This window comes from Xenopus laevis, chromosome 6L (genome assembly GCF_017654675.1).
Source record: "Xenopus laevis strain J_2021 chromosome 6L, Xenopus_laevis_v10.1, whole genome shotgun sequence".
NCBI lineage: Eukaryota > Metazoa > Chordata > Amphibia > Anura > Pipidae > Xenopus > Xenopus laevis.
Genome location: NC_054381.1, coordinates 162636692 through 162658808, shown reverse-complemented (window position 1 = coordinate 162658808; position 22117 = coordinate 162636692). Strand labels below are relative to the sequence as shown.

General features: G+C 46.1%; 1 protein-coding gene across 4 annotated transcripts; it reads left to right on the top strand.

Moving 5' to 3' along the window:
- Positions 1 to 928: 928 nt before the first annotated feature.
- LOC108719487 (tonsoku-like protein) lies at positions 929 to 21991 on the top strand. Of its 4 annotated transcripts, none has more exons than XM_041567010.1 (26): positions 929 to 1299; positions 3477 to 3572; positions 8003 to 8145; positions 8275 to 8458; positions 9138 to 9267; positions 9568 to 9739; positions 9870 to 9984; positions 10388 to 10533; positions 10655 to 10807; positions 11565 to 11690; positions 12793 to 12973; positions 14807 to 14868; positions 14962 to 15051; positions 15195 to 15267; positions 15355 to 15518; positions 15750 to 15873; positions 16596 to 17530; positions 17805 to 17899; positions 17970 to 18126; positions 18606 to 18684; positions 18975 to 19282; positions 19365 to 19536; positions 19648 to 19820; positions 20022 to 20095; positions 20265 to 20398; positions 21182 to 21991. In XM_041567010.1, the coding sequence occupies exons 1-26, from the start codon at positions 1278 to 1280 to the stop codon at positions 21361 to 21363; spliced, it is 4290 nt and encodes a 1429-aa protein (XP_041422944.1). In that variant the 5' UTR covers positions 929 to 1277; the 3' UTR covers positions 21364 to 21991. The 4 variants fall into 4 exon arrangements, with proteins under 4 accessions (XP_041422944.1, XP_041422943.1, XP_018123841.1 ...); XM_041567009.1 differs by having other exon boundaries at positions 933 to 1299; positions 19645 to 19820; XM_018268352.2 differs by having other exon boundaries at positions 936 to 1299; positions 16596 to 17509; positions 19645 to 19820.
- The last annotated feature ends 126 nt before the right edge of the window (positions 21992 to 22117 follow it).

Sequence of the window (22117 nt, the reverse complement as noted above, 5' to 3'; positions counted from 1 at the left end):
CCTGACAGTCTGAGCAGCTGTGCAAAGAGGAATGGGGGGAAAATGGCGGCACCCGGATGTGCAAAACTGATAGACCCCCCCCTCATATCCACTGAGACTCTGCCAATGGGGCACCTCTGAACTGAGAAATAAAGTCCAAACGCCTCAGTTATACACGGGGTCAGAACATACCTCCCAACTGTCCCTTTTTCGGAGGGACAGTCCCTCTTTTGACAGCTCAACCCGCAGTCCCTCATTTGTACTGGAAAGTCCCTCTTTTCTCTGCACTGAACAGCCAGAAAAAGAAACAAAGTTTCTCACTCAATTGGCTTTTAGCAGAGAGCCCAGAACAGCTAACAGGTGCAAATAAGATACTTTGTAACAATTTTGAGACACAAAAACACAGTTTAGATAAGGAGAAATATTTTCAAACTTTCATAACCTGCCAAATTCTGTAAAATGAACATGGTAATTAGGGGGTGTGGCCACAGAAAGGGGTGTGGTCAAACAAATTGCTGCGCTATGTGCGGAAAATTTTTTTGTCCCTCTTTTTACTTCCAAAATGTTGGGAGGTGGGTCAGAGTGGGGTCAGAGTGGGGTCAGAGTGGGCCCAACAGGTTTTTCTCTGGGTCCCACCAGCCCAATCTGACCCTGGTCACGTGACATCAGCTAAACACTGACATTGAGGGTCAATACTCACTTTTGGTTTCCCTGTGACAAGAAACAAGTCGAATTCTTTTGATCCGAGTCACAAACCCGCCCACAATCAAAAGCCTTTTCACTCCAGTGACTCTGACCCACAAACACTCGTGACACTCACTTAGCGACGACACCTTGGCGCCAATTCTACCCAGGGGAGGAGCCAGAGTCGCTACGAAACGCTGATAGGTGAGGAAGTGTCACGGGATATTTCCGTAAACAACATAGTTCAAGACGTGAGATGACACGGTCAAACCGCGCGCTCCAAAAGACCGTTGCTAGGAGTAGACAATTGAGATACGATTGGCTGTCCTTTAACCAATCACGGAAATGTTTGATCACATGACAAGCGATTGAGCACCCTCACATATACTCTATTGGTTACATGAAAACACTCGTGAGCCAATGCCGTCTCTAGTATTCGACTGAGTTCTCTTACAGGTCGTTCGTGTTCGATTGACGCCTCTTTCCTCCAATTAACGAACAGTCATGTTGTATCGCGCCCAATCACAGTTGCTTTATGCACATTCGAGGCGGAGTTTGTTAGAAGAGAGCGCGGGACGGGAAGTAAGTGATTGAGGCGATTTGAGGCGCAGAGAATGAGTGAGCGGGAAATTAAACGTGAGTATCGGCTCCTTCTTCTCTTCTCCTGAAACGAACTCATTTATATAAATCATCTCCCCCCCCACATACCGACAGATCCCCCCCATACCGACAGATCCCCCCCATATACCAACAGATCCCCCCATCTATACCAACAGATCCCCCCATATACCAACAGATCCCCCCATTATACCAACAGATCCCCCCCCACATACCAACAGATCTTCCCCCCACATACCAACGATCTCCCCCCCATATACCACAGATCCCCCCATATACCAACAGATCCCCCCCCCATATACCAACAGATCCCCCCCATATACCAACAGATCCCCCCATATACAACAGATCCCCCCCACATACCAACAGATCTCCCCCCACATACCAAACAGATCTCCCCCACCATACCAACAGATCTCCCCCCCATATACCAAACAGATTCTCCCCCCATATACCAACAGATTCTCCCCCCATATACCAAACAGATCTCCCCCCACATACCAACAGATCTCCCCCCATATACCAACAGATCTCCCCCCCCATATACCAACAGATCTCCCCCCCATATACCAACAGATTCCCCCCCACTATACCAACAGATCTCCTCCCCCATATACCAACAGATCTCCCCCCCCACAGGTTTACCAACAGATCTCCCCCCACATGACCAACAGATTCTCCCCCCCATATACCAACAGATCTCCCCCCCCACATACCAACAGATCTCCCCCCATACCAACAATCTCCCCCCCCATACCAGATCTCCCCCATATACCAACAGATCTCCCCCCCATATACCAACAGATCTCCCCCCATATACCAACAGATCTCCCCCCCATATACCAACAGATCTCCCCCCCCAATACCAACAGATCTCCCCCATATACCAACAGATCTCCCCCCCATATACCAACAGATCTCCCCCCCAATACCAACAGATCTCCCCCCATATACCAACAATCTCCCCCCCATATACCAACAGATCTCCCCCCCCACATACCAACAGATCTCCCCCCACATACCAACAGATCTCCCCCCCCAATATACCAACAGATCTCCCCCCCCCAACAGATCTCCCCCCCACCAACAGATCTCCCTCCATATACAACAGATCTCCCCCCCAGATCTCCCCCCAATACCAACAGATCCCCCCATATACCAACAGATCTCCCCCACATACAACAGATCTCCCCCCCACATACCAACAGATCCTCCCCCCACATATACCAACAGATCTCCCCCCACATATACCAACAGATCTCCCCCCCAACATACCAACAGATCTCCCCCCCCCCCACATCCAACAGATCTCCCCCCACATACCAACAGATCTCCCCCCAATATACCAACAGATCTCCCCCCCACATACCAACAGATCTCCCCCCACATACCAACAGATCTCCCCCCACATACCAACAGATCTCCCCCCACCCAACAGATCCCCCCCCAGCATAACAACAGATTCTCCCCCCACATACCAACAGATCTCCCCCAAATATACCAAACAGATCTCCCCCCCCACACATACCAACAGATCTCCCCCCACATACCAACAGGATCTCCCCCCACATTAGCCAAACAGATCTCCCCCACATACCAAGATCATCCCCCCATAATACCAACAGCATCTCCCCCCACAGTACCAAACAGATCTCACTCTCCCATATGACCAACAGATCTCCCCTCCACATACCAACAGATCTCACCTCCTATATACCAACAGATCTCCCCCTCCACATAACCAACAGGATTCTCCCACCCATATACCCAAACCAGAATCCTCCCCCCATATACAACAGATCTCCCCCCAATATACCAAACAGATCTCCCCCCCCCACATACCAACAGATCTCTCCCCCCACATACCCAACTGAATCTTCCCCCACATACCAACAGATCTCCCCCCACTATACAACAAGATCATTCCCCCCTATATACCAACAGCATCTCCCCCCCATATACCAACAGATCTCCCCCCCACATTACCAACAGATTCTCCCCCCACATACCAACAGATAATCCCCCACATACCAACAGATCTCCCCCCAATATTGACCCAACAGAATCTCCCCCCACAGTACCGACAGAGCTCCCCCCCATTCTATATTACCGACCGCTCTCACCCCCCCCACATACCAACAGAATGAGGGAGATGAGGCCCCCAGTGCTGTAACATTGTGTTGCTTTTGCCCCAGAACTAGAGAAGGCAAAATGCAAAGCTCAGAGGTCCCACAACCTAAAGGAGGAGGCGTCCGTGTGTAACCAGCTGGGGGAGCTCCTGGGCCGCACTGGTGAGTTTTATTATTATTTATTATTATTATTCCTGGGCCTTTCACTCATTTCCACATATTTATTTCATGTTGTTTCAATGTGACCATCAAGTTTCTTCCCCAGCCCATGACTTTCATTTCTGTTCATTCTGTCAAAGTGCATAACCTGCATTTATCAACATTGAACCTCATTTTCCAGTTTGCTGCCCAGTTTTCCAGTTTAGACAAATCACTGTGCAAAGTGGCAGCATCCTGCATGGAACCTATAGTTCTGCACAATTTAGTCTCATCTGCACAAATAGAAACAGTACTTTCAATGGCCACCTCCAGGTCATTAATAAACAAGTTGAAAAGCAAGGGACCTAGTACAGAGCCCTGCGGTACTCCACTAACAACACTGGTCCAATTAGAAAATGTTCCATTTACCACCACTCTTTGTAGTCTATCTTTTAGCCAGTTCTCTATCCAGGTACAAATACTATGTTCCAGGCCAACATTCCTTCATTTAACCAGTAACCTTCTGTGTGACACTGTATCAAATGCTTTAGCAAAGTCTAAGTAAATCACATCCACTGCCATCCCAGAATCCAGGTCCCTGCTCATTTTTTCATGAAAGGGAATCAAAGTAGTTTAGCGACATCTATTACACATAAAACAACATTGGCCCAGTCTCATTACTCATTTTGATGTTCAAGGTAGTCAAGCATCTCATTCCTTATTACCCCTTCCAAAAGCTTTACTTCTACTGACATCAGACTTACTGGCCTATAGTTTTCATGCTGAGAACAAGATCCCTTTTTGAATAGCTGCACCACAGTAACAATTGCTCAGTCTTTTAACAATCCTGGGGGTTAAGTAGGGTCCTGTTGTCAGTATGGGTGGGACTGGCAGTTGTGTTTTATACCAACCTTAACCTGTTACCGAAAAGTTTAGGAAAAAAAAAACTGTTTGAGTTCAATGTTTGTTGCTGTATACCCAGTTAATATGAAATATATAATATTCAGGCAGGTCATGCTGGGAATGATTTTATTAAACCCCTTATATTGACAGATATGAGCCCCCATATATCCTCTATTCTGCCCTCTCTTTGTATCCTCCCAGAAGTCAAGAGTTGCCTCCTTAGTAGCAGATTAATAATCTACTGGGGCTCTCTTAAATGGAAACCAAATCTGAGTATCACTCATGTACATTATTATAAAGGATAATGTACCCCCTACTGTAAATTATAAGGATATTAGAAGTCACTGAGAGGTTGTTCTGTGACCATATAAAGGCACAAGGCTGCAGGCTGAGTTATACAGGGAACTCTGAGTATCACTCATGTATTATAAGGGATAATGTACCCCCTACTGTAAATGATAAGGATATTAGAAGTCACTGAGGGGTTGTTCTGTGACCATATAAAGGCACAAGGCTGCAGGCTGAGTTATACAGGGAACTCTGAGTATCACTCATGTATTATAAGGGATAATGTACCCCCTACTGTAAATGATAAGGATATTAGAAGTCACTGAGGGGTTGTTCTGTGACCATATAAAGGCACAAGGCTGCAGGCTGAGTTATACAGGGAACTCTGAGTATCACTTATGTATTATAAGGGATAATGTACCCCCTACTGTAAATGATAAGGATATTAGAAGTCACTGAGGGGTTGTTCTGTGACCATATAAAGGCACAAGGCTGCAGGCTGAGTTATACAGGGAACTCTGAGTATCACTCATGTATTATAAGGGATAATGTACCCCCTACTGTAAATGATAAGGATATTAGAAGTCACTGAGGGGTTGTTCTGTGATATATATACACAATGATTCCGGAGGTACCCGTACTCTCTCCACGTTATACACTCTTGTGCTTGGTTAATTATTGTTATATAAAAGTTGAAGATGGACCAGTACACTCATTTCTTCAATCACCAATATTTTATTGCAACATCACTGTGTAGCCAACGTTTCACCCCACATTGGGGCCTTTATCAAGGATAAAGTGCTAGTGATAAATTAACAGTTTATATACCCATAAAACCCCCCCAAAAAAAGGCACCAAAATGACATCACTACAAAGTCCATTATGTCATTGGTGCAGATAATTGAAATCTATTGATGAAAACACAGTAATTATTACACTATTAGGTGTCACCAGGCTGCAGTGAAAACAAATCTGTGTATTTAGTCCATTTAAATGAAAATGTGAAGAGTTAAATGTTACTTACGTTGTTTCCAGAATCAGCAGATACAATAACAGAACCTGTAGACAAACGAGGCTGATCTCACCCACTTGTAACATTTGTTTCAATCTTTAAGGAAACAAACATTTCTCATTTTCATACAAGGCCAATAGTAAAGAGCTGCCGGTAGAAAAGAAAAGACAATTACTTGAAAGTCAAAAAGCAGCTGAGAGCCCAACATTATGTACTTTATTAAATGTTGATCAACTGCAGGAAAACCAGTTAAAGAGAGAATGACAATGTATAGATCAAGTATATGAGCAGCATTGGATCCAGACAAAAAAGAAAAGAGTTCAGATAACATTCAGATAAATGCCAATGAAACACGTCCCCAAAAGAACAAGGGCTGGTGATTATGACAATAGATAATTAAAAAGGGAAACATTCTGGATCCACAAACTGGACTGAGTGGCACCTGAGGGACTAAAGTGATTTTCTTCCAGTTCTACCGGCAGCTCTTTACTATTGACATTGTATGAAAATGAGAAATGTTTGTTTCCTTAAAGATTGAAACAAATGTTACAAGTGGGTGAGATCAGCCTCGTTTGTCTACAGGTTCTGCTGATTCTGGAAACAACGTAAGTAACATTTAACTCTTCACATTTTCATTTAAATGGACTAAATACACAGATTTGTTTTCACTGCAGCCTGGTGACACCTAATAGTGTAATAATTACTGTGTTTTCATCAATAGATTTCAATTATCTGCACCAATGACATAATGGACTTTGTAGTGATGTCATTTTGGTGCCTTTTTGGGGGTATTATGGGTATAGCTCTAGTAAATCCAGTAATAGGTATGGGTACAAAATAAGCGCAGAAGTACTGCTGCACAAAGTGCCTTTAATCACAAACACGACATGTTTCGAGCATCATCGCTCTTTATCAAGTGTATCAAGGGTTTAGCTCTAGCACTTTATCCTTGATAAAGGCCCCAATGTGAGGCGAAACGTTGGCTACACAGTGATGTTGCAATAAAATTTTGGTGATTGAAGAAATGAGTGTGCTGGTCATATATACAGTATATACATACATACATACATACAGGCAGGGGATTTGCTATTCAGAAAACCCATTATCCAGAAAACTCCAAATTACAGGAAGACCATCTCTCAATAGACTCCATCTTAATCAAATCATTCCCAATTTTAAAAATGATTTCATTTTCTGTGTAATAAAACAGTACCTTGTACTTGGTTCAAACGAATACAGTATATAATTCATCTTTATTGGTGGTAAAACATATTGGATATATTAAAAGGGATCATGTCATCAGAAACGTGTGTTTTTCAAAACACATCAGTTAATAGTGCTGCTCCAGCAGAATTCTTCACTGAAATCCAATTTTCAAAAGAGCAACCTGATATTATTATATTTAATTTTGAAATCTGACATGGGGCTAGACATATTGTCAATTTCCCAGCTGCCCCCAGTCATGTGACTTGTGCTCTGATAAACTTCAGTCTCTCTTTACTGCTGTACTGCAAGTTGGAGTGATATCACCTCCTCCCTTCCCCCCCCCCCAGCAGCCAAACAACAGAACAATGGGAACCAGATAGCAGCTCCCTAACACAAGATAACAGCTGCCTGGTAGATCTAAGAACAGCACTCAATAGTAAAATCCAGGTCCCACTGAGACACATTGTTACATTGAGTAGGAGAAACAACAGGCTGCCAGAAAGCAGTTCCATCCTAAAGTGCTGGCTCTTTCTGAAATCACATGACCAGGCAAAATGAGCTGAGATGCACCTACACACCAATATTACAACTAAATACACTTGCTGCTTCAGGAATGACATTTTATATTGTACAGTGAATTATTTGCAGTGTAAACAGTGTCATTTAGAAATAAAAACGACATCATAAAAATCATGACAGAATCCCTTTAATGTTTAAACTATTTTTTAGTATCAAAGTATAGAGATCCAAATTGCAGAAAGATCCCTTATCTGAGAAAACCCCAGGTCCCGATTTTTCTGGATAATAGATCCCATACTTGTACAGTTAAATGAGAGACATTGTTGATTTGCTTGACGTTGCCTTAATATTTGCCCTTGTCTCCTGACAGTGACCATTCTACCAGCAGGTCTGTACCCCTGTACCCCTCTACTATTCCCACCCCTACTGACTATTTCTGACTAATTCTGCGCATCAGAGAGTGACCGGGAGACATAACGGAAGTGGGGAAAGTTATGTAATGTGTTTCCCTCTCTTTCTCCAATAGGTCAGTACCGGGAGGCTATAGAGGAACATCGGCAGGAGCGGGTGATCTGCGAGGGGTTAGCTGATGTGATTGGCTGTGCTATAGCCAATCGGAAAATTGGAGAGTGTTTTGCTGAGTTGGGGAACTTTGAGGCAGCACTGAAGGTAAGTCTTGGTATCGGCGTGAAGCTATGGCTTTTATTTTGTGGGCGGCTGTGGGGGTCTGTTTGGAGACTGTCTGTGTAGGACCCTTGAATGGAGAGACACTATGTGTGAGCTGCTCCTTTTCTACAGCACCAGCGGCTCCATTTGGATCTAGCTCGTTCTGTTTGTTCTGATGTCGAGGAGCAGAGAGCCCTGGCCACCATCGGCCGCACCTACCTGTATATGTGTGACACGGGCCGAGCCGACGAAGCCAAGGGACCTGCAGAGGAAGCTTTCCTGAAGAGCCTGGCCATTGTGGATGAGAAGCTGGAGGGTGAGGAGCAAAGTACTTGGCTTGTGTTCATTTTATCTGGTCTGGAATCCAATAGGCTTGAATGGTGTGTCAGGGCTATCACTTATCCAATCAGAATATGGCTCATTGGGGGTAATTTGGCCTTTGTTCTAATGGATGACACAGGTTGGATGATGGTGGGAGGGGCTGACCTTTGCACTGTAGCTCAGGAGGATATGGTGGGAGGGGCTGACCCTTGCACTGTAGCTAAGGAGGATATGGTGGGAGGGGCTGACCCTTGCACTGTAGCTCAGGAGGATATGGTGGGAGGGGCTGACCCTTGCACTGTAGCTCAGGAGGATATGGTGGGAGGGGCTAACCCTTGCACTGTAGCTCAGGAGGATATGGTGGGAGGGGCTGACCCTTGCACTGTAGCTCAGGAGGATATGGTGGGAGGGGCTGACCCTTGCACTGTAGTTCAGGAGGATATGGTGGGAGGGGCTGACCCTTGCACTGTAGTTCAGGAGGATATGGTGGGAGGGGCTGACCCTTGCACTGTAGTTCAGGAGGATATGGTGGGAGGGGCTGACCCTTGCACTGTAGCTCAGGAGGATATAGTGGGAGGGGCTGACCCTTGCAGTAATGCCTGGAACTATATACTGACCTGGAGAATTGGGGGTTTCTCTGTGCAGATTATTTGTACAGATTATTTGTCATGTAGGAAAGGTCTCAGTGCGAGAGCTGAATGAGATGAGAGCTCGACTCTACCTCAATCTGGGTCTCCTGTACGATCAACTGAAACGGACTGACAAGTGCAGCTTCTACATCCGGAAAAGTGTCTTTATATCTGAGTACGTCTGTCTGTCTTTTTGTGGCCCCAGCCCTCATGCCTCCATGCACACTCTCATTACCTGTCTCCCAGCCAGATCCCTCTCTGCACAGTCACTTTCCCACACACCAGTCCCTTCTCTCTGTCTCTGCTAATGTTCCATGGATTCCCGCAGTGCATGTGAGTGACTTGCCCCCCTTGTCTGTAAGTCTGGGCTTCCTGCAGCAGCTCCGTCCGTGTGTTTGTGGCTTTTATTGAATGTCCGTGAGCCCAACCACTAACATGGCAAATACTCTCTTCTGGTTTCTGTGGCCTCCTACAGGCAGAACCAGCTGTTTGAGGACCTGTATCGAGCCAACTTCACTCTGGCCGGGATCCACATGCGCAATAAGGAACATTCCAAGGCCATTAGGTGCTGGGAGGCAGCTCGGGAATGCGCCCGCCGCATGCGGGACAAACATATGGAGAGTGAATGCTACAGCAGCATCGGTCAGGTAGGGGGCGTCCGTGAGTTCCTGGGGGAAAGTATAGATTTTATTGGGGGCACAAATTATAAAACTGTAAGTCCAGAACATGGGATATCACTATCTGAATGCCATGAATTGTATCCCTCATCTCTTCCAGGTCTTACTGTCCCTGGGGGATTTATCTGCTGGAAAACGCTCCCTCAAAAAATCCTTTCTCCTTGGCTTTCGGGATCTGACGGACAGAGACATTGTGCGCAGGAACCTTAAATACGGTAAAAGCCTCCGACCGTTGTCTCCTCTCTAATGTCTGACACTGAGAGAGCAGATACAGGGGAGATGTTTAATAGGGAGAAATAACATCCTGGTGCAAAGAGATTTCCCGGATACACATTCCCTCTCACATTGGTTTCTGGCTTGTGCCTCACTTAATGTGTCTGGGCCCACAGTTTTCGTAAGACTGAATGATATGAATCTGAATGCAGAGATATTGCAGGTCAGAGAGGATTTGGAATAGGCTGGCAGGAAGGTGCGCAGGATACTTTGTTACACAGGGAGAGCTGTTTTATTCCGTCCCTTTCTACTCACCCCTATGTTCTTCTACACAAGATAATGTGCAGCCCCTCCTCTTACCCTAAATTGTCCCTTTCATGTGAATACCTGACTCCTCTCCCGCAGCGATGAAAGGTTGTCGAGTGGAGGAGGCCTTGTCTGAGCTGAGTGAAGAGGATCAGCAGGGGGCGCTGTGTCTCTATGAGCAGCTGGGGGACCTCTATTGTAAAGTTGGCTGCTACACCAGAGCCATTGAGTACTACAAAATGCAGGTAGGTACCACATACCCACAATTCCATTGCCCTATGGCTCTGGTTGCTGTATAGTTTTAATTGGACTGTTCTTGGCTGCTGCCATCTTGTTACTCTTCTCATAATTCTCCCCTTGTCCCAGCTCAACTGTGCTGAGTCCCTGGGGAAGCCGGAGCGGGAACTGGCAGTTATTCACGTGTCCTTAGCTGCCACCTTTACTGACCTGAAGGAACACACACAGGCTGTGAAGCATTACCAGGCCGAGCTGGAATTGAGGAAGGGAAACCCATCTGAGGTGAGTTCGTTATGTAAAGAAATTGTTCAGTATAAAAATAAAAACTGGGTAAATAAAGAGGCTGTGCAAAATAAACAATGTATCTAATATAGTTAGATAGGGAAAAATGTAATGTATAAAGGCTGGAGTGAGTGGATGTGTAACATAATAGCCAGAACACTACTTCCTGCTGTTCAGCTCTCTTGCTTTCCACTGATTGGTTACTGGGCAGTAACCAATCAGCGACTTGAGGGGGAGCCACATGGGATCTAACTGTTGCTTTTGAATCTGAGCTGAATGCTGAGGATCAATTACAAACTCACTGAACAGTTATGTCCCATGTGGCCCCCCTTATAGTCACTGACTAACTCAGAGTTAGAGAGCTGACAAAGCCTGTCTATTTACCCAGTTTTTAAATTTTACACTGAACTGTTTCTTTAATGGAACTGCAAATCTTCTTGTGTCTTTCTGAACATACTGAGTTTCCAGAGACCATTCCTTAGTCTGGAGCACAAGTCAGAACTGATGGTGCAGTTTTGTGGAAGCCTGTCTGGACACTGAAGATTACACTTAATGGGCAAATGGACAGACACACAATGAACCTCCCTCTCCTTTCCTAGAAAATGGTGCAGGGTTTATTTGTGACCCCTTTGTGGCTGTCTGGGTGACCCCATAATGCAGCACTCTGCTACTCATTGGCTTTTAATACATTTTCTCAAGCCATGGCCATGCGTTTTCTCAAGCCAACTGTGTTTGAATTGTCTCTATCCTTCCCCAGGAATGTAAGACTTGGATGAACATTGCTTTGTCTTATGAAGAGGACGGACGAGAGCCCAGAGACATACACAGTTGCCTCTCCAGTGCATTGCAGTGTGCCCGGCGGGCTGGAGAGACTGTGCTGCAGGTAAGTAGAGTTTATCCTCTCCAGGACACTGTTAATTCTGACTGTCTCACTCTATGACGCTGCATATTCTGTCTCACTGCATGACCCTGCTTATTCTGACTGTCTCACTCCAGGACATTTCTTATTCTGACTGTCTCATTCAGTGACACTGCTTATTCTGACTGTCTGCTTGCTCCATTGTGCAGTCCAGCCCCAGTGGTGTATGTGCAGAATTAGAGAATCCTCTCCCTGCCTCTGTCTCTGGGCATTAAAGCTACAGTTGTGAGTGTGTAAAGGTGTTTTTCGGGGCTTATTGTATGACTGGGAGGGGCATTGGTTTGACGTTATGTACTAGAACTCCGCCTCTGTTATGTTAGGTAGGTATGTGACTGGCAGAATACAAGGTACATGCGTGTGCGTGTTTGACATGTGTGGGATTGATTGTAATGTGCTCTCTGTTAATAGCCCCATACAGACATGCACAGGTTATGTTGTCTAAGAAGTATTAAAGGGGTGGTTCACCTTTAAGTTAACTTTTAGTATCTTACGGAATGTCCAGTTAAAGCAACATTTCCATTATTCTTCATTGTTGTATAGTTTTTTTGTAATTGTTTGCCTTTTTCTTCTGACTCTTTCCAGCTTTTAAAAGGGGGTCACTTTTTATTCCTCCTCTTTCTATTCAGGCCTCTCCTATTCATATTCCAGTCTCTTATTCAAATCAGTGTATGGTTGCTATTGTCATTTGGACCCTAGCAACCAAATGGCTGAAATTACAAACTGGAGAGCTGCTGAATAAAAAACTCAAGTCAAAAACCACAAATAATAAAGAATGAAAACCATCTGCAAATTGTCTCAGAATATCCCTCTCTACACTAAACTAAAAGACAAATTAAAGGTGAACTACCCCTTTAATAAATGGTAAAAAAGCAAGGTGAGAATATCATTCAGAAAACAGATTGGCTGTTGTGTTCATATGATCTTCACACATGACAGAAATGTGAGCGACTCCCCGACAACGAGATCTCAGGGTGTAACTCCCAAGTCTGTCCTGTACCTTTCATTTCTGTGAGTCCTGGGGGTGGATATAGTGAATAGGAACTGAGTCTTTGGTTTTGGTTCCCAGAGGAAGGTTCTCCGCCAATTGCTGGCCCTGCAGGAGAAGTTGGGGGACCCAGAAGTGGGGGACACAGAGGCAAAACTGCAGGAGCTTTGTTCTGGAGTCAGTGGGGAGTGCAGTGAGGAAGAGGAGGAGATGGAGAATAGTGAGCCTCTGCAGGAGAGCGACTTGGAACTGTCACAAAGCGGTGAGAACGAGCCCATGTCTGAGACTTTCTCTTGCCATGTCATCTATTCCCACCTCCCTTAAAGGGAAACTAAATAATACTAGAAATGCTGTATTTTGTATACTAAACATAAAAATGTGCACCACAATCCTAATTAAAGTAATGATTTATGCTTTCAAAGTTGCCCACAGGGGGTCACCATCTTGTAACTTTGTTATACATCTTTGCAAGACCAAGACTGTGCACATGCTCAGTGTGATCTGGGCTGCTTAGGGATCGTCATAAATGATCAAAACAGCACAAGTCAAATAATATCTGCCAGAAGCCGATACACAAGACTGATTAATAATCAGAATATACAGACTGCACTGGCTCCTGTGTTGTCATGTCATCTAATGTGGATTTTATAGTTTTTCTATTGTTTAATACAAACTTTCTCCAACTCTGCAGAACCAGTGGCTGCAGCAAAATAATCCTCCAAATAGAATCCCAGTTTATCTGTTTAAATCTGGCTCCATGATCTTTGTCCCTGCAGCTGGAGTTGGAAACAGAGGATGTACAGGCAAAAATAAAATCCCATTTTTACTTTATTAACTAAAAAAGAAACCTATCCCCAATAAAAAAATGTGTATAGTTTTTATAGGCAACCTGACTGTATGCAGTGAAATCCCCCCTTCATTTACTTGCTCTGACTGCTGCAGATATGAATCTCTACATGGTCGCCGGCAGTTCTACAGGGAAACAAACAAAGCTGCTCGAGTTCTGGGAAGTCCCTCCCCCCTGCTGTTGGAAAGTATGATCCTTTCCCTGCAGAGCAGTTAGGGACTGTCTGAAGTTTCCTATCCACAGCAGTCAGAGCAAGTAAATGAAGGGAGAATTTCACTGCATAAGGTTTGTTATGAAAACGGTACACATTTTTAATTAAAGTATATTGGGGATAGGTTTCTTTTTCATTAAAGAAAGTAAAAAGGGCATTTCATTATTTTTTTTTGACTTTACATCCCCTTTAATTCCTGTGCCAACCACTTGTGACAGCCCCCTGCACCCTCATGTGCCCCCCATTGCTGAACACAGGCTAATGTCACACATGTATGTTGTTGTGTCAGTGTTGTCCCATTATATAACATTAGAACTGACACAGGAATGTTTCTGGGTGGCCACGTTGTTAGGTGCCAGCCCTATTGACTCCATCGGAAACAATGAGTCTTCCCAGCTCTCCATGCACAGCAACTGCCATCACCAGCAACGAAAGAAGTGGCGGCAGTCGCAAAAGCCCAAGAAAAGAGACCGGTATCCCCCTCCTCCCCTTTTTGACTATTCGTTCAATTTATTTAACTGAGAAGCTCTAAGTATAAACAGACCCCTCCCTTTCCCAAGCTGCAGCCTGTCAGGCTTTCAGATAAGGTGCAGCTGATTATATGGAGTTAATCTCGCTTATTGGCTGCTTTGTTTTAATTTTGCTCATGTGAACAAGGAGTAGAACGATTTTATTACCCGTTTCAGATTTTTCCCCGTTTATTACACAATTCTGAAATTACACAAACCAAATATATTTCATAACTGAAACAATAGAAAAAGGTTTTTTACTGCACAATCCCTTTTTAAATGCCAGACTGCCCCTTTAAGACCATTTGTTACACAGGATTCATTATTCTGATCCCTTTACCCAGAAAGAACACTTTAATTCAAATACTCGCTAGAGGAAAATTGTCCTTGGAATATGGCATTGCTGCAAAGTGTCCAGCCGACCAAGCAAGCAACGTGTATTCCTTTAAATAATCAGCCATTTTGTGGTTTATTTAACTGTGAACTGGAAAGTGATTTTGTTTTTGATGAATTTTCACTTCTGTGCAGAGGATGATGAGGATCTTGATGGCTATGAAAAACTGGTTCCTGGCAAGAGAAGAGTAAACCGGGTAAGACGGGGCTGGAGGAATGATGGGGTTGTAAGGAGATTGCAAGCTCTTTGGGACACTCTTCACTTACTTTTGTGCTTCTTTATGTGACAGTGGAAGCGGCGCAATGAGAAGGGTGAGACTGTGCTGCATCGGGCCTGTATTGAGGGCAACATCAAGCTTGTCAAGTCTTTGCTAGAGAAGGTAACGCCACTTACTGAGCCTGATTGATCCGGGTGTCGCTGCTCTTCCTTCCATGAACAATCACTTTTGTCCCATTGTTTCCTCCATTCTGTCATTCTGTGCTACTCTCCTGTCACTGGCCAATGATTGTTGCTCCCTTGCAGGGCCATCCTCTCTCCCCCAGAGATTACTGCGGCTGGACCCCCCTCCATGAGGCTGCTAACCACGGCCACTTGGGTGAGAAATAGAGAAATATATAGAAATGAAGGCAGGAGACTTTTAGCGAGAGTACTGCTAACTCCTCCCATTCCCTTCTCTCTCCAGAAATTGTGCAGATTCTATTGGACAAAGGCACAAACATTAATGATCCGGGGGGGCCTTTGTGTGAGGGTATCACCCCCCTCCATGACGCCCTGTCCAGTGGCAACTTCCTCGTGGCCCAGCTGCTAATCCGCCGAGGTGCATCCGTGACTATGAAGAATGGCAAGGTGTGTGTCTTGTTACATCACTTCCTGTGTTATTGCATCACTTCCTGTGTTATTGCATCACTTCCTTCTCATTTGCTCTATATTGTCAGTGATGCTACTGCATCGAGTGCAGGTTAATGTAATGCTTTCACTGCTGCTAAATGTTATACAGCCCCTAACCCTAATACTGGAGTATGTATTTGGCAGGCCTGAAGTTGGTCTGTTTAATACTCTGCTTTGTACCACCGATAGGGTGTCACCCCTTTGGGAAGCCTCCAGGAATGGATCCGTACCTATGGGAAACATCTGGATCAGGAGACCAGGCAGAACTGCAAGGAAACTGAAAGCCTACTGCGGGAAGCTCTCGCCGGCCGGGGTAAGATTTTGGTGGGTAGCTGGGGGTGCAAAATTGAAGATCAAGGCTGCAGATTTATTTGGGTATAGCGTGACCACAGTCTCCAGGGTCCCCCTTTTGTTTCTCCTTGGGTAGAAATTCACAATATCAAAGTCCGTATGAGTCAGCGGAGGGGTTGAAGGGGTCGATCACCTTTAAGTAAATTTTTAGTATATTATAGAATGGCTACTTCTAAGCAACTTTTCGATTAGCCTTCATGTTTTTTTTTTTTTTTTTTTTTTAATTATCTGCCCTCTTCTAACTCTTTCCAGCTTTCAAATGGGGGTCACTGACCCCATCTAAAAAAACATGCTCTGTAACATGTATTGTTACTGCTAATTATTATAACACTTTTTTTTTTATTCAGGCCTATCCTATATATATATATATTCCAGTCTCTTATTCAAATCAGTGCATGGTTACTAGGATAATTTGGACCCTAGCAACCAGATGGCTAAAACGGCAAGCTGGAGAGGTGCTAAATAGGGCAAAAACAATAAATAAAAAAAATGAAAACCAATTGCAAACTGTCTCAGAATATCCCTCGCTACATCATACTAACAGTTCATTTAAAGGTGAACAACCCCTTTAAGGGGTGTTGTACTTGATAGTGTAATATTGTAAGGTGACGGTCTCATAAGTTAAATCTTTCTCTACTGTCTGGTCTTGTTGGGGATTATTCTCTGCCTTCTTGTTTTCTGCAGTGGCTGCTGAACCCTCTCAACCGGAGACCCTTCAGGACAGCGAGTTGTTCGATGCCGAGGGCTCCCAGCCGGATTCACTGGCTCCTTCCTGGGATTCCAGAGCTGATCAAGAAAGGACTGAACCTCATAGAGAGAGAAGGAGGAGCGACAGGACAACCCTACCCAAGAATGTCCCACTTTCAGCCCTAGATGAAGAGCAGGATGATTTTCTCAGCTCATCTCCTTCTATCTACACAAGCACACAAGCTGGTGGGGATTTTAGTGAGGAGCCATTTGAGCAGCTCTTGACTCCATTAAAACCTGTTAAAAAGAGGCCTCGATTTGAGGGGAAATTGCCCCTGTCAGACTCTGCTCTTGTAAGAGAACCATTAGATGAACCTGAGGCAGAGAATCCATCTTTCCTTCCAATCCACCAAGCTAGGCTGCCCAACAGCGGCATGGAGCAGTACCAGAAAGCCATGAGGGATTTGGGCAGTGCCAAGTCTCGGCTGCTTACTCAGTCTCTGGCACAGCCAACCAGCTTTACTCAAGACACTCTATCCAAGATGGCTCTGGTACCATCCGAGGAGTACCTTGATGATGATTGGCTGGAAGATGACCTCCAGGAGGCCTCACGCAGCAGAAAGAGACAGTGCAGGTCTCCCACATTTACTCCAAGCATAGAGGAGGATTCGCCAGTTAGCAGCCAAGAGAGTGATGTGGTAGCCCAACTCCCCCGTGTCCGGGAAAAGCTGCCGACTCGCTCGCTCTCTGTGTCCAAGAAACGGTCGCGCCAGACCAAGCTGACCCAAATAGTGGACAGGACAGTGGTTGGAAGGACAAAAGACCCTGTACAGAACAACACGTTTATTTCCCGTGTGCAGGAGAGCGCCCCCACCAGGTTGCTCAGCTCGGCAAAAGATTCCTCAGGACTGGTGAGTCCCATCATTATACAGGTGGGCAGTTAAGGTTCTTAATAGTAGGGGGACACCATGGGAAATGGCATAAGCTGCAGTTTATTTTATTATCCTTGATTTATCTAACACGTTCCTCTGCTCCTTACAGATGTTATACATTATTATCAGTCCCTGACCCAGTGGAGCTTACAATCTAATATTCACACATACACACACACACTAGGACCAGTTTCATGAGTTGACCTGCCTCTTATGTTGAGGCCGATCCCACCCATAACATGGAGTCTCACTCACGTTTTGCTTTGTTCTGCAGCCCACCGGGGTAATGCTAAATCCCACCGTGCCTCCACCAATCAGAGTGCGAGTCAGAGTACAGGATAACATCTTCCTGATCCCAATACCTCACAGGTGAGCAGAACCTCACTGAGAGTCTCAAGGTGTTGAGCCCAGAATTTGAGTTCTAACTTGTCTTTCACAGTGACGGTGAGAGCCGGGAGATCTCGTGGTTGGCCGACCAGGCTGCTCAGCGCTACTACCAGAGCTGCGGGCTCCTCCCTCGCCTCACCCTGAAGAAAGAGGGGGCCCTACTGGCTCCCCAAGATCTCATCCTACATGTGCTGCAGAGCAATGAGGAGGTCAGTGTCGCCTCTAAGGCTGTATTATACCCCTAAACATATAGTTACCTTGGATCAGAGGCGTAGTAAAGATTATTGTAGCACGCTGGGAACCTCTAGTGGCCAAGCAGAGGTACAACCATAACTTTAGAAAAATAGTCCCAAAGCATGCTTGGAGATATAAAAATATACGTTTATTCCATATTATAATATATATTGTGGGGAGGGTCTTTGAGAGCCAATACTTAAGGTTCAGAAGCAACTAACTTGTTAGAGATTGCCTATGACTAAGTGCTAGGTAAGCATGAAACGCGTTAGGCACCATAGGGGGAATGTTTGATTTTTTTATAATATGGAATAAACCTATATTTTTATATCTACAAGCATGCTTTGGGACTATTTTTCTAAAGTTATGTATTATACCCCTGCCTACCTCAATGTTCCCCCTCTCCCTCCCATCCCCCACTTGTGCTCCATCTCACTAAAGTGGGTGCTTTCAGGTGCTGGCGGAGGTGCATTCGTGGGACCTGCCCCCTCTCACAGAGCGCTACAAGAAGGCCTGCCAGAGCCTGGCTGTGGGTGAGTTGCCGCATTGAATATAAGGGATGGGTGTTTGGAGCAGCGTTACCAGGGGCAGCTAAGGAAGAGGCAGGGAATTGTGGGAGAGTTTCTGGGTGAGAGAAGAGAGACGACATGGAGGGAAGATTTAACTTTCTTTGACACTTTTTTGACAGATTTGTGGGAACAAGGGAATAGGCAGGGTTTTAATTCTGACTCCTCCCAGCCAGTGTTTTCTTTGACCCTTTATCCCTCTCTCCCTTCCCTTTTGTACACGATCCCTCTGTGATGTCCGACACGTTTCCCTGCAGAGGAGAATGGCCTGTTGCTAAAAGCCCTGGAGCGTCAGGAAAGCAGCCCGTGCCTAACGTTTTCCCACCTGTCTCTCCGCCCACGAGCCCTCGGCCCCCTCCTCCGAGCCTTAAAGCTGCAGAACTCCCTGCGCCAGCTGCACCTCAGCGGCAATCTTCTGGGGGATACGGAAGCGTCGGAGCTGCTGGCAGTGCTAAGTACAATGCCCAACCTCACCCACCTCAATCTCTCCTCCAACCGGCTCACCCACGAGGGCATCAGGAGGCTGGCCAACAGAACAGGCGCACAGGAGGACGGCCCCTTTAAGGTGACTTCTTTAACACTAGAAGTGCTGTGTAAGGCTGTTAGTTTTGTGTTGCTTAGTAACCGTATTCACTTCCCCTCACCAGAGCCTGGAGCATCTGGACCTGAGTGTGAACCCACTTGGGGATGGTCTGTCCCAGCCACTGGCTCTTCTTCTTCACTCTTGCCCAGTACTCGGCACTTTACACCTGAGGGGCTGCCAGTTGTCCGCCAAGTTCTTACAGCAGTACCGCATGCAACTGTCAGAAGCCTTCCGAGGTGAGACCCTCCTCTTTATACCCGGGTTATCGCTTGTCCCCTGCATTACTAAGCGCCAGTTTGTTACTTCATGAAGACTGTAGGGGGCTCTCTTCTTCTCTGTCCCAGGAGCTGTGCACCTAAGGACCCTCTCCCTATCCCACAATCCTCTGGGCTCCACTGGTTTGGAACTTGTCCTAAAGACGCTGGCGCCTGACACATTAACAAGGTTGGACATCAAAGCAGTGGCTTCTGGGAATAAGGAGGGTCTTCTGATTGAGCCGTTGGTCCGATACCTCTCACAGGTTTGTGTTTGGGGCATCCCCCGTCCCTCGCTTGTTATGTACAAATTGGGGTTTATGGGTAGAATGGAAACTCCCTCTCCCACTTTTACTGTAGGGGTTGGGGTTACTGCTGGAGCTCCCTATTAATTACCAGGCTAATAAAGCTCATGGTGCTTCTGTGTTGGAATGGTCCAATACTCACTGTTCCCTCTGTTTGTTCAGGACGGATGTGTCTTGTCTCATCTGAGCCTCTCCTGCAATCACCTGACTGACGTGTCTGTGCGGGAGCTCGCCAGGTATGTTCTGCCTCTGACCCATAAACATGGCACTGCCATTCGTTCACTTTGGGCATAGGTGGGACCTACCTATAAACACGTCTCTGCGGATGTAGAGTTTGGGCCTAAAGATGGCGGTGTGGGTAACAGACAAACATACATTTTGATTTTAATTCTAATTATCTGGCAGGTGCCTCCCTGTCTGTCCTCCTTTGGTCTCCATAGACCTGTCTGGGAATTCGGGCATTGGTGCTGATGGGCTGGAATATCTCTTGGAGGGGATTGGAGAGCGGAACACAGAGATGGTTGACCTTAACTTGACAGGTGAGTTAATGAGAGAGAGGTAGGTGGGCAGCTGAGAGACTTTGGGTTGGGAAGAGTCCGTGCACATTTCAGCTCAGCACTAGGGGCAGAAACAAAGGGAATAAATCAGACTCAATAGGAACATATTGTGTATGCAAAACACAGGGCCTGGGCTTCATGGAATACACCCTGGGGTAGTAGTTCAACTATAGCCTGGCCTCTATTTCTGATTTTCTCAGACTCCCTTATATCTGGTAAGGTACCTATGCGTTGGAGGAAAGCTGATGTCATTCCTAAATTTATAAAGGGATTACGATCTCAGCCTGGCAATTATTGGCCAGTAAGTCTGACATCCATGGGGGGTGGGGAGTTAAATAGAGTGGGGCTGCAGGATTCTGACATTTGGGGTGCAGTAGTTTTTTGGGTTTTGCCAAAGCTTTTGATAGGGTACAGCATAAACATTTGCTGTTGATCCGGGTGATGCTGTTGGCACATGAATAGGAAACTGGCTACTGGATTGGGTACAGAGAGTGGCTGTCAGTGGAACTTTCTGTGCTTGGAGTAGGGTTCTTAGTGGGCAGGGTCGGACTGTAGCATTGGGTCTAGGCTTGTGGGGGCTCATGAGTGCCGGAGCCCACCGGGTTTTTTCCCGTCGGCCCAGTCCGACCCTGTTAGTGGGGTCCCACAGGGCTCTGTATTGGGTCCACTTTTATTTAACCTCAGGGAATATGTATATCCATTGTACAATGAAGGTTCTCTATGGGGAGAGGTAGGTACTGACAGAGGTTTGTGTTTCACCCCCAGGCTGCAGTATCCGCGGGCCCCTCAGTAGCTCCTGTTTGGACGCCATCTCCTCCTCGCTGTGTGAACTCAGACTGGCGTCTCATTGCCTCAGTAAGATGGACAGAGATTCCCTGGCACAGGCCTGGCACGGGGACCCACTGGTACTTAATCGCCAACACAAAATCTTCTGCAAGAGCCGCTGACTGGAATGAAGAGAAGGTCTGATTGGGACTCTGTGTCACATGGTGTCTGTGAGGGCGGAGTCAGGGAGTGACACTCTTCAGGTGCACAGACCTACCTGTGGACACTGCAATGTAATGGACTGACCCACGGGGATGGGGGTGTAGGGTTAGGATAATGGGGCTCAGATTTTTTTCTCAAGGTTCCGGCTCTGGTGCAGGTTCTGGGAGTTTAACACTGAGGGGCAACTTTCAAGTGGCCAGAGGACTTATAGGAATAGCCCGTCCCTAATAAACGTCATTGCACCTTCCTGCAGGCCACAGGAGCATTCTGGGTAATGGTGCATTATTTGTGGGGACAACAGAAAAGTGCATTAAAATAATGTTTGTACTTCCAGCACCTGCCAGAGGTGGCGCCACCCACTGCCCTCATTAACTGCCCATTGCTGGGAGCGACCTGAATGTGTTTATTTTATGTGGCAGGAATTATGTGCGGCTCTTTTTAACCCTGATGTTTTTAGCTGAGAGGGCGGGTACTGCTGGGCATGGGGGTGTGGCCAATTGTGTTCAGCCAATAGCATCTGCCCTTTATGTGCGTCTCTATTTATGTTTGTGTGTTCCTTTTGGATCCAAATAAACCCGTTGTGGAAAAGCCTTTGGGTTGTTCTGGGTGACGGGTTTTGGGTCAGGTGAGACTCTTCATCGTTTGCTCACACTTTGTATAAGGGAACCAGTTATATGGCTCTATGGGGGCCCTAAGGAGCGACTGGAGGGGCCC

Bases quoted from the DNA above. Each gene is read 5' to 3' on its own strand.
- LOC108719487 (XM_041567009.1), top strand. From the start codon at position 1,278: ATGAGTGAGCGGGAAATTAAAC. The intron at 9,268-9,567 runs GTACGTCTGTCT...GGCCTCCTACAG, and splicing joins AAAAGTGTCTTTATATCTGA to GCAGAACCAGCTGTTTGAGG. The intron at 15,052-15,194 runs GTAACGCCACTT...GCTCCCTTGCAG, and splicing joins TCAAGTCTTTGCTAGAGAAG to GGCCATCCTCTCTCCCCCAG.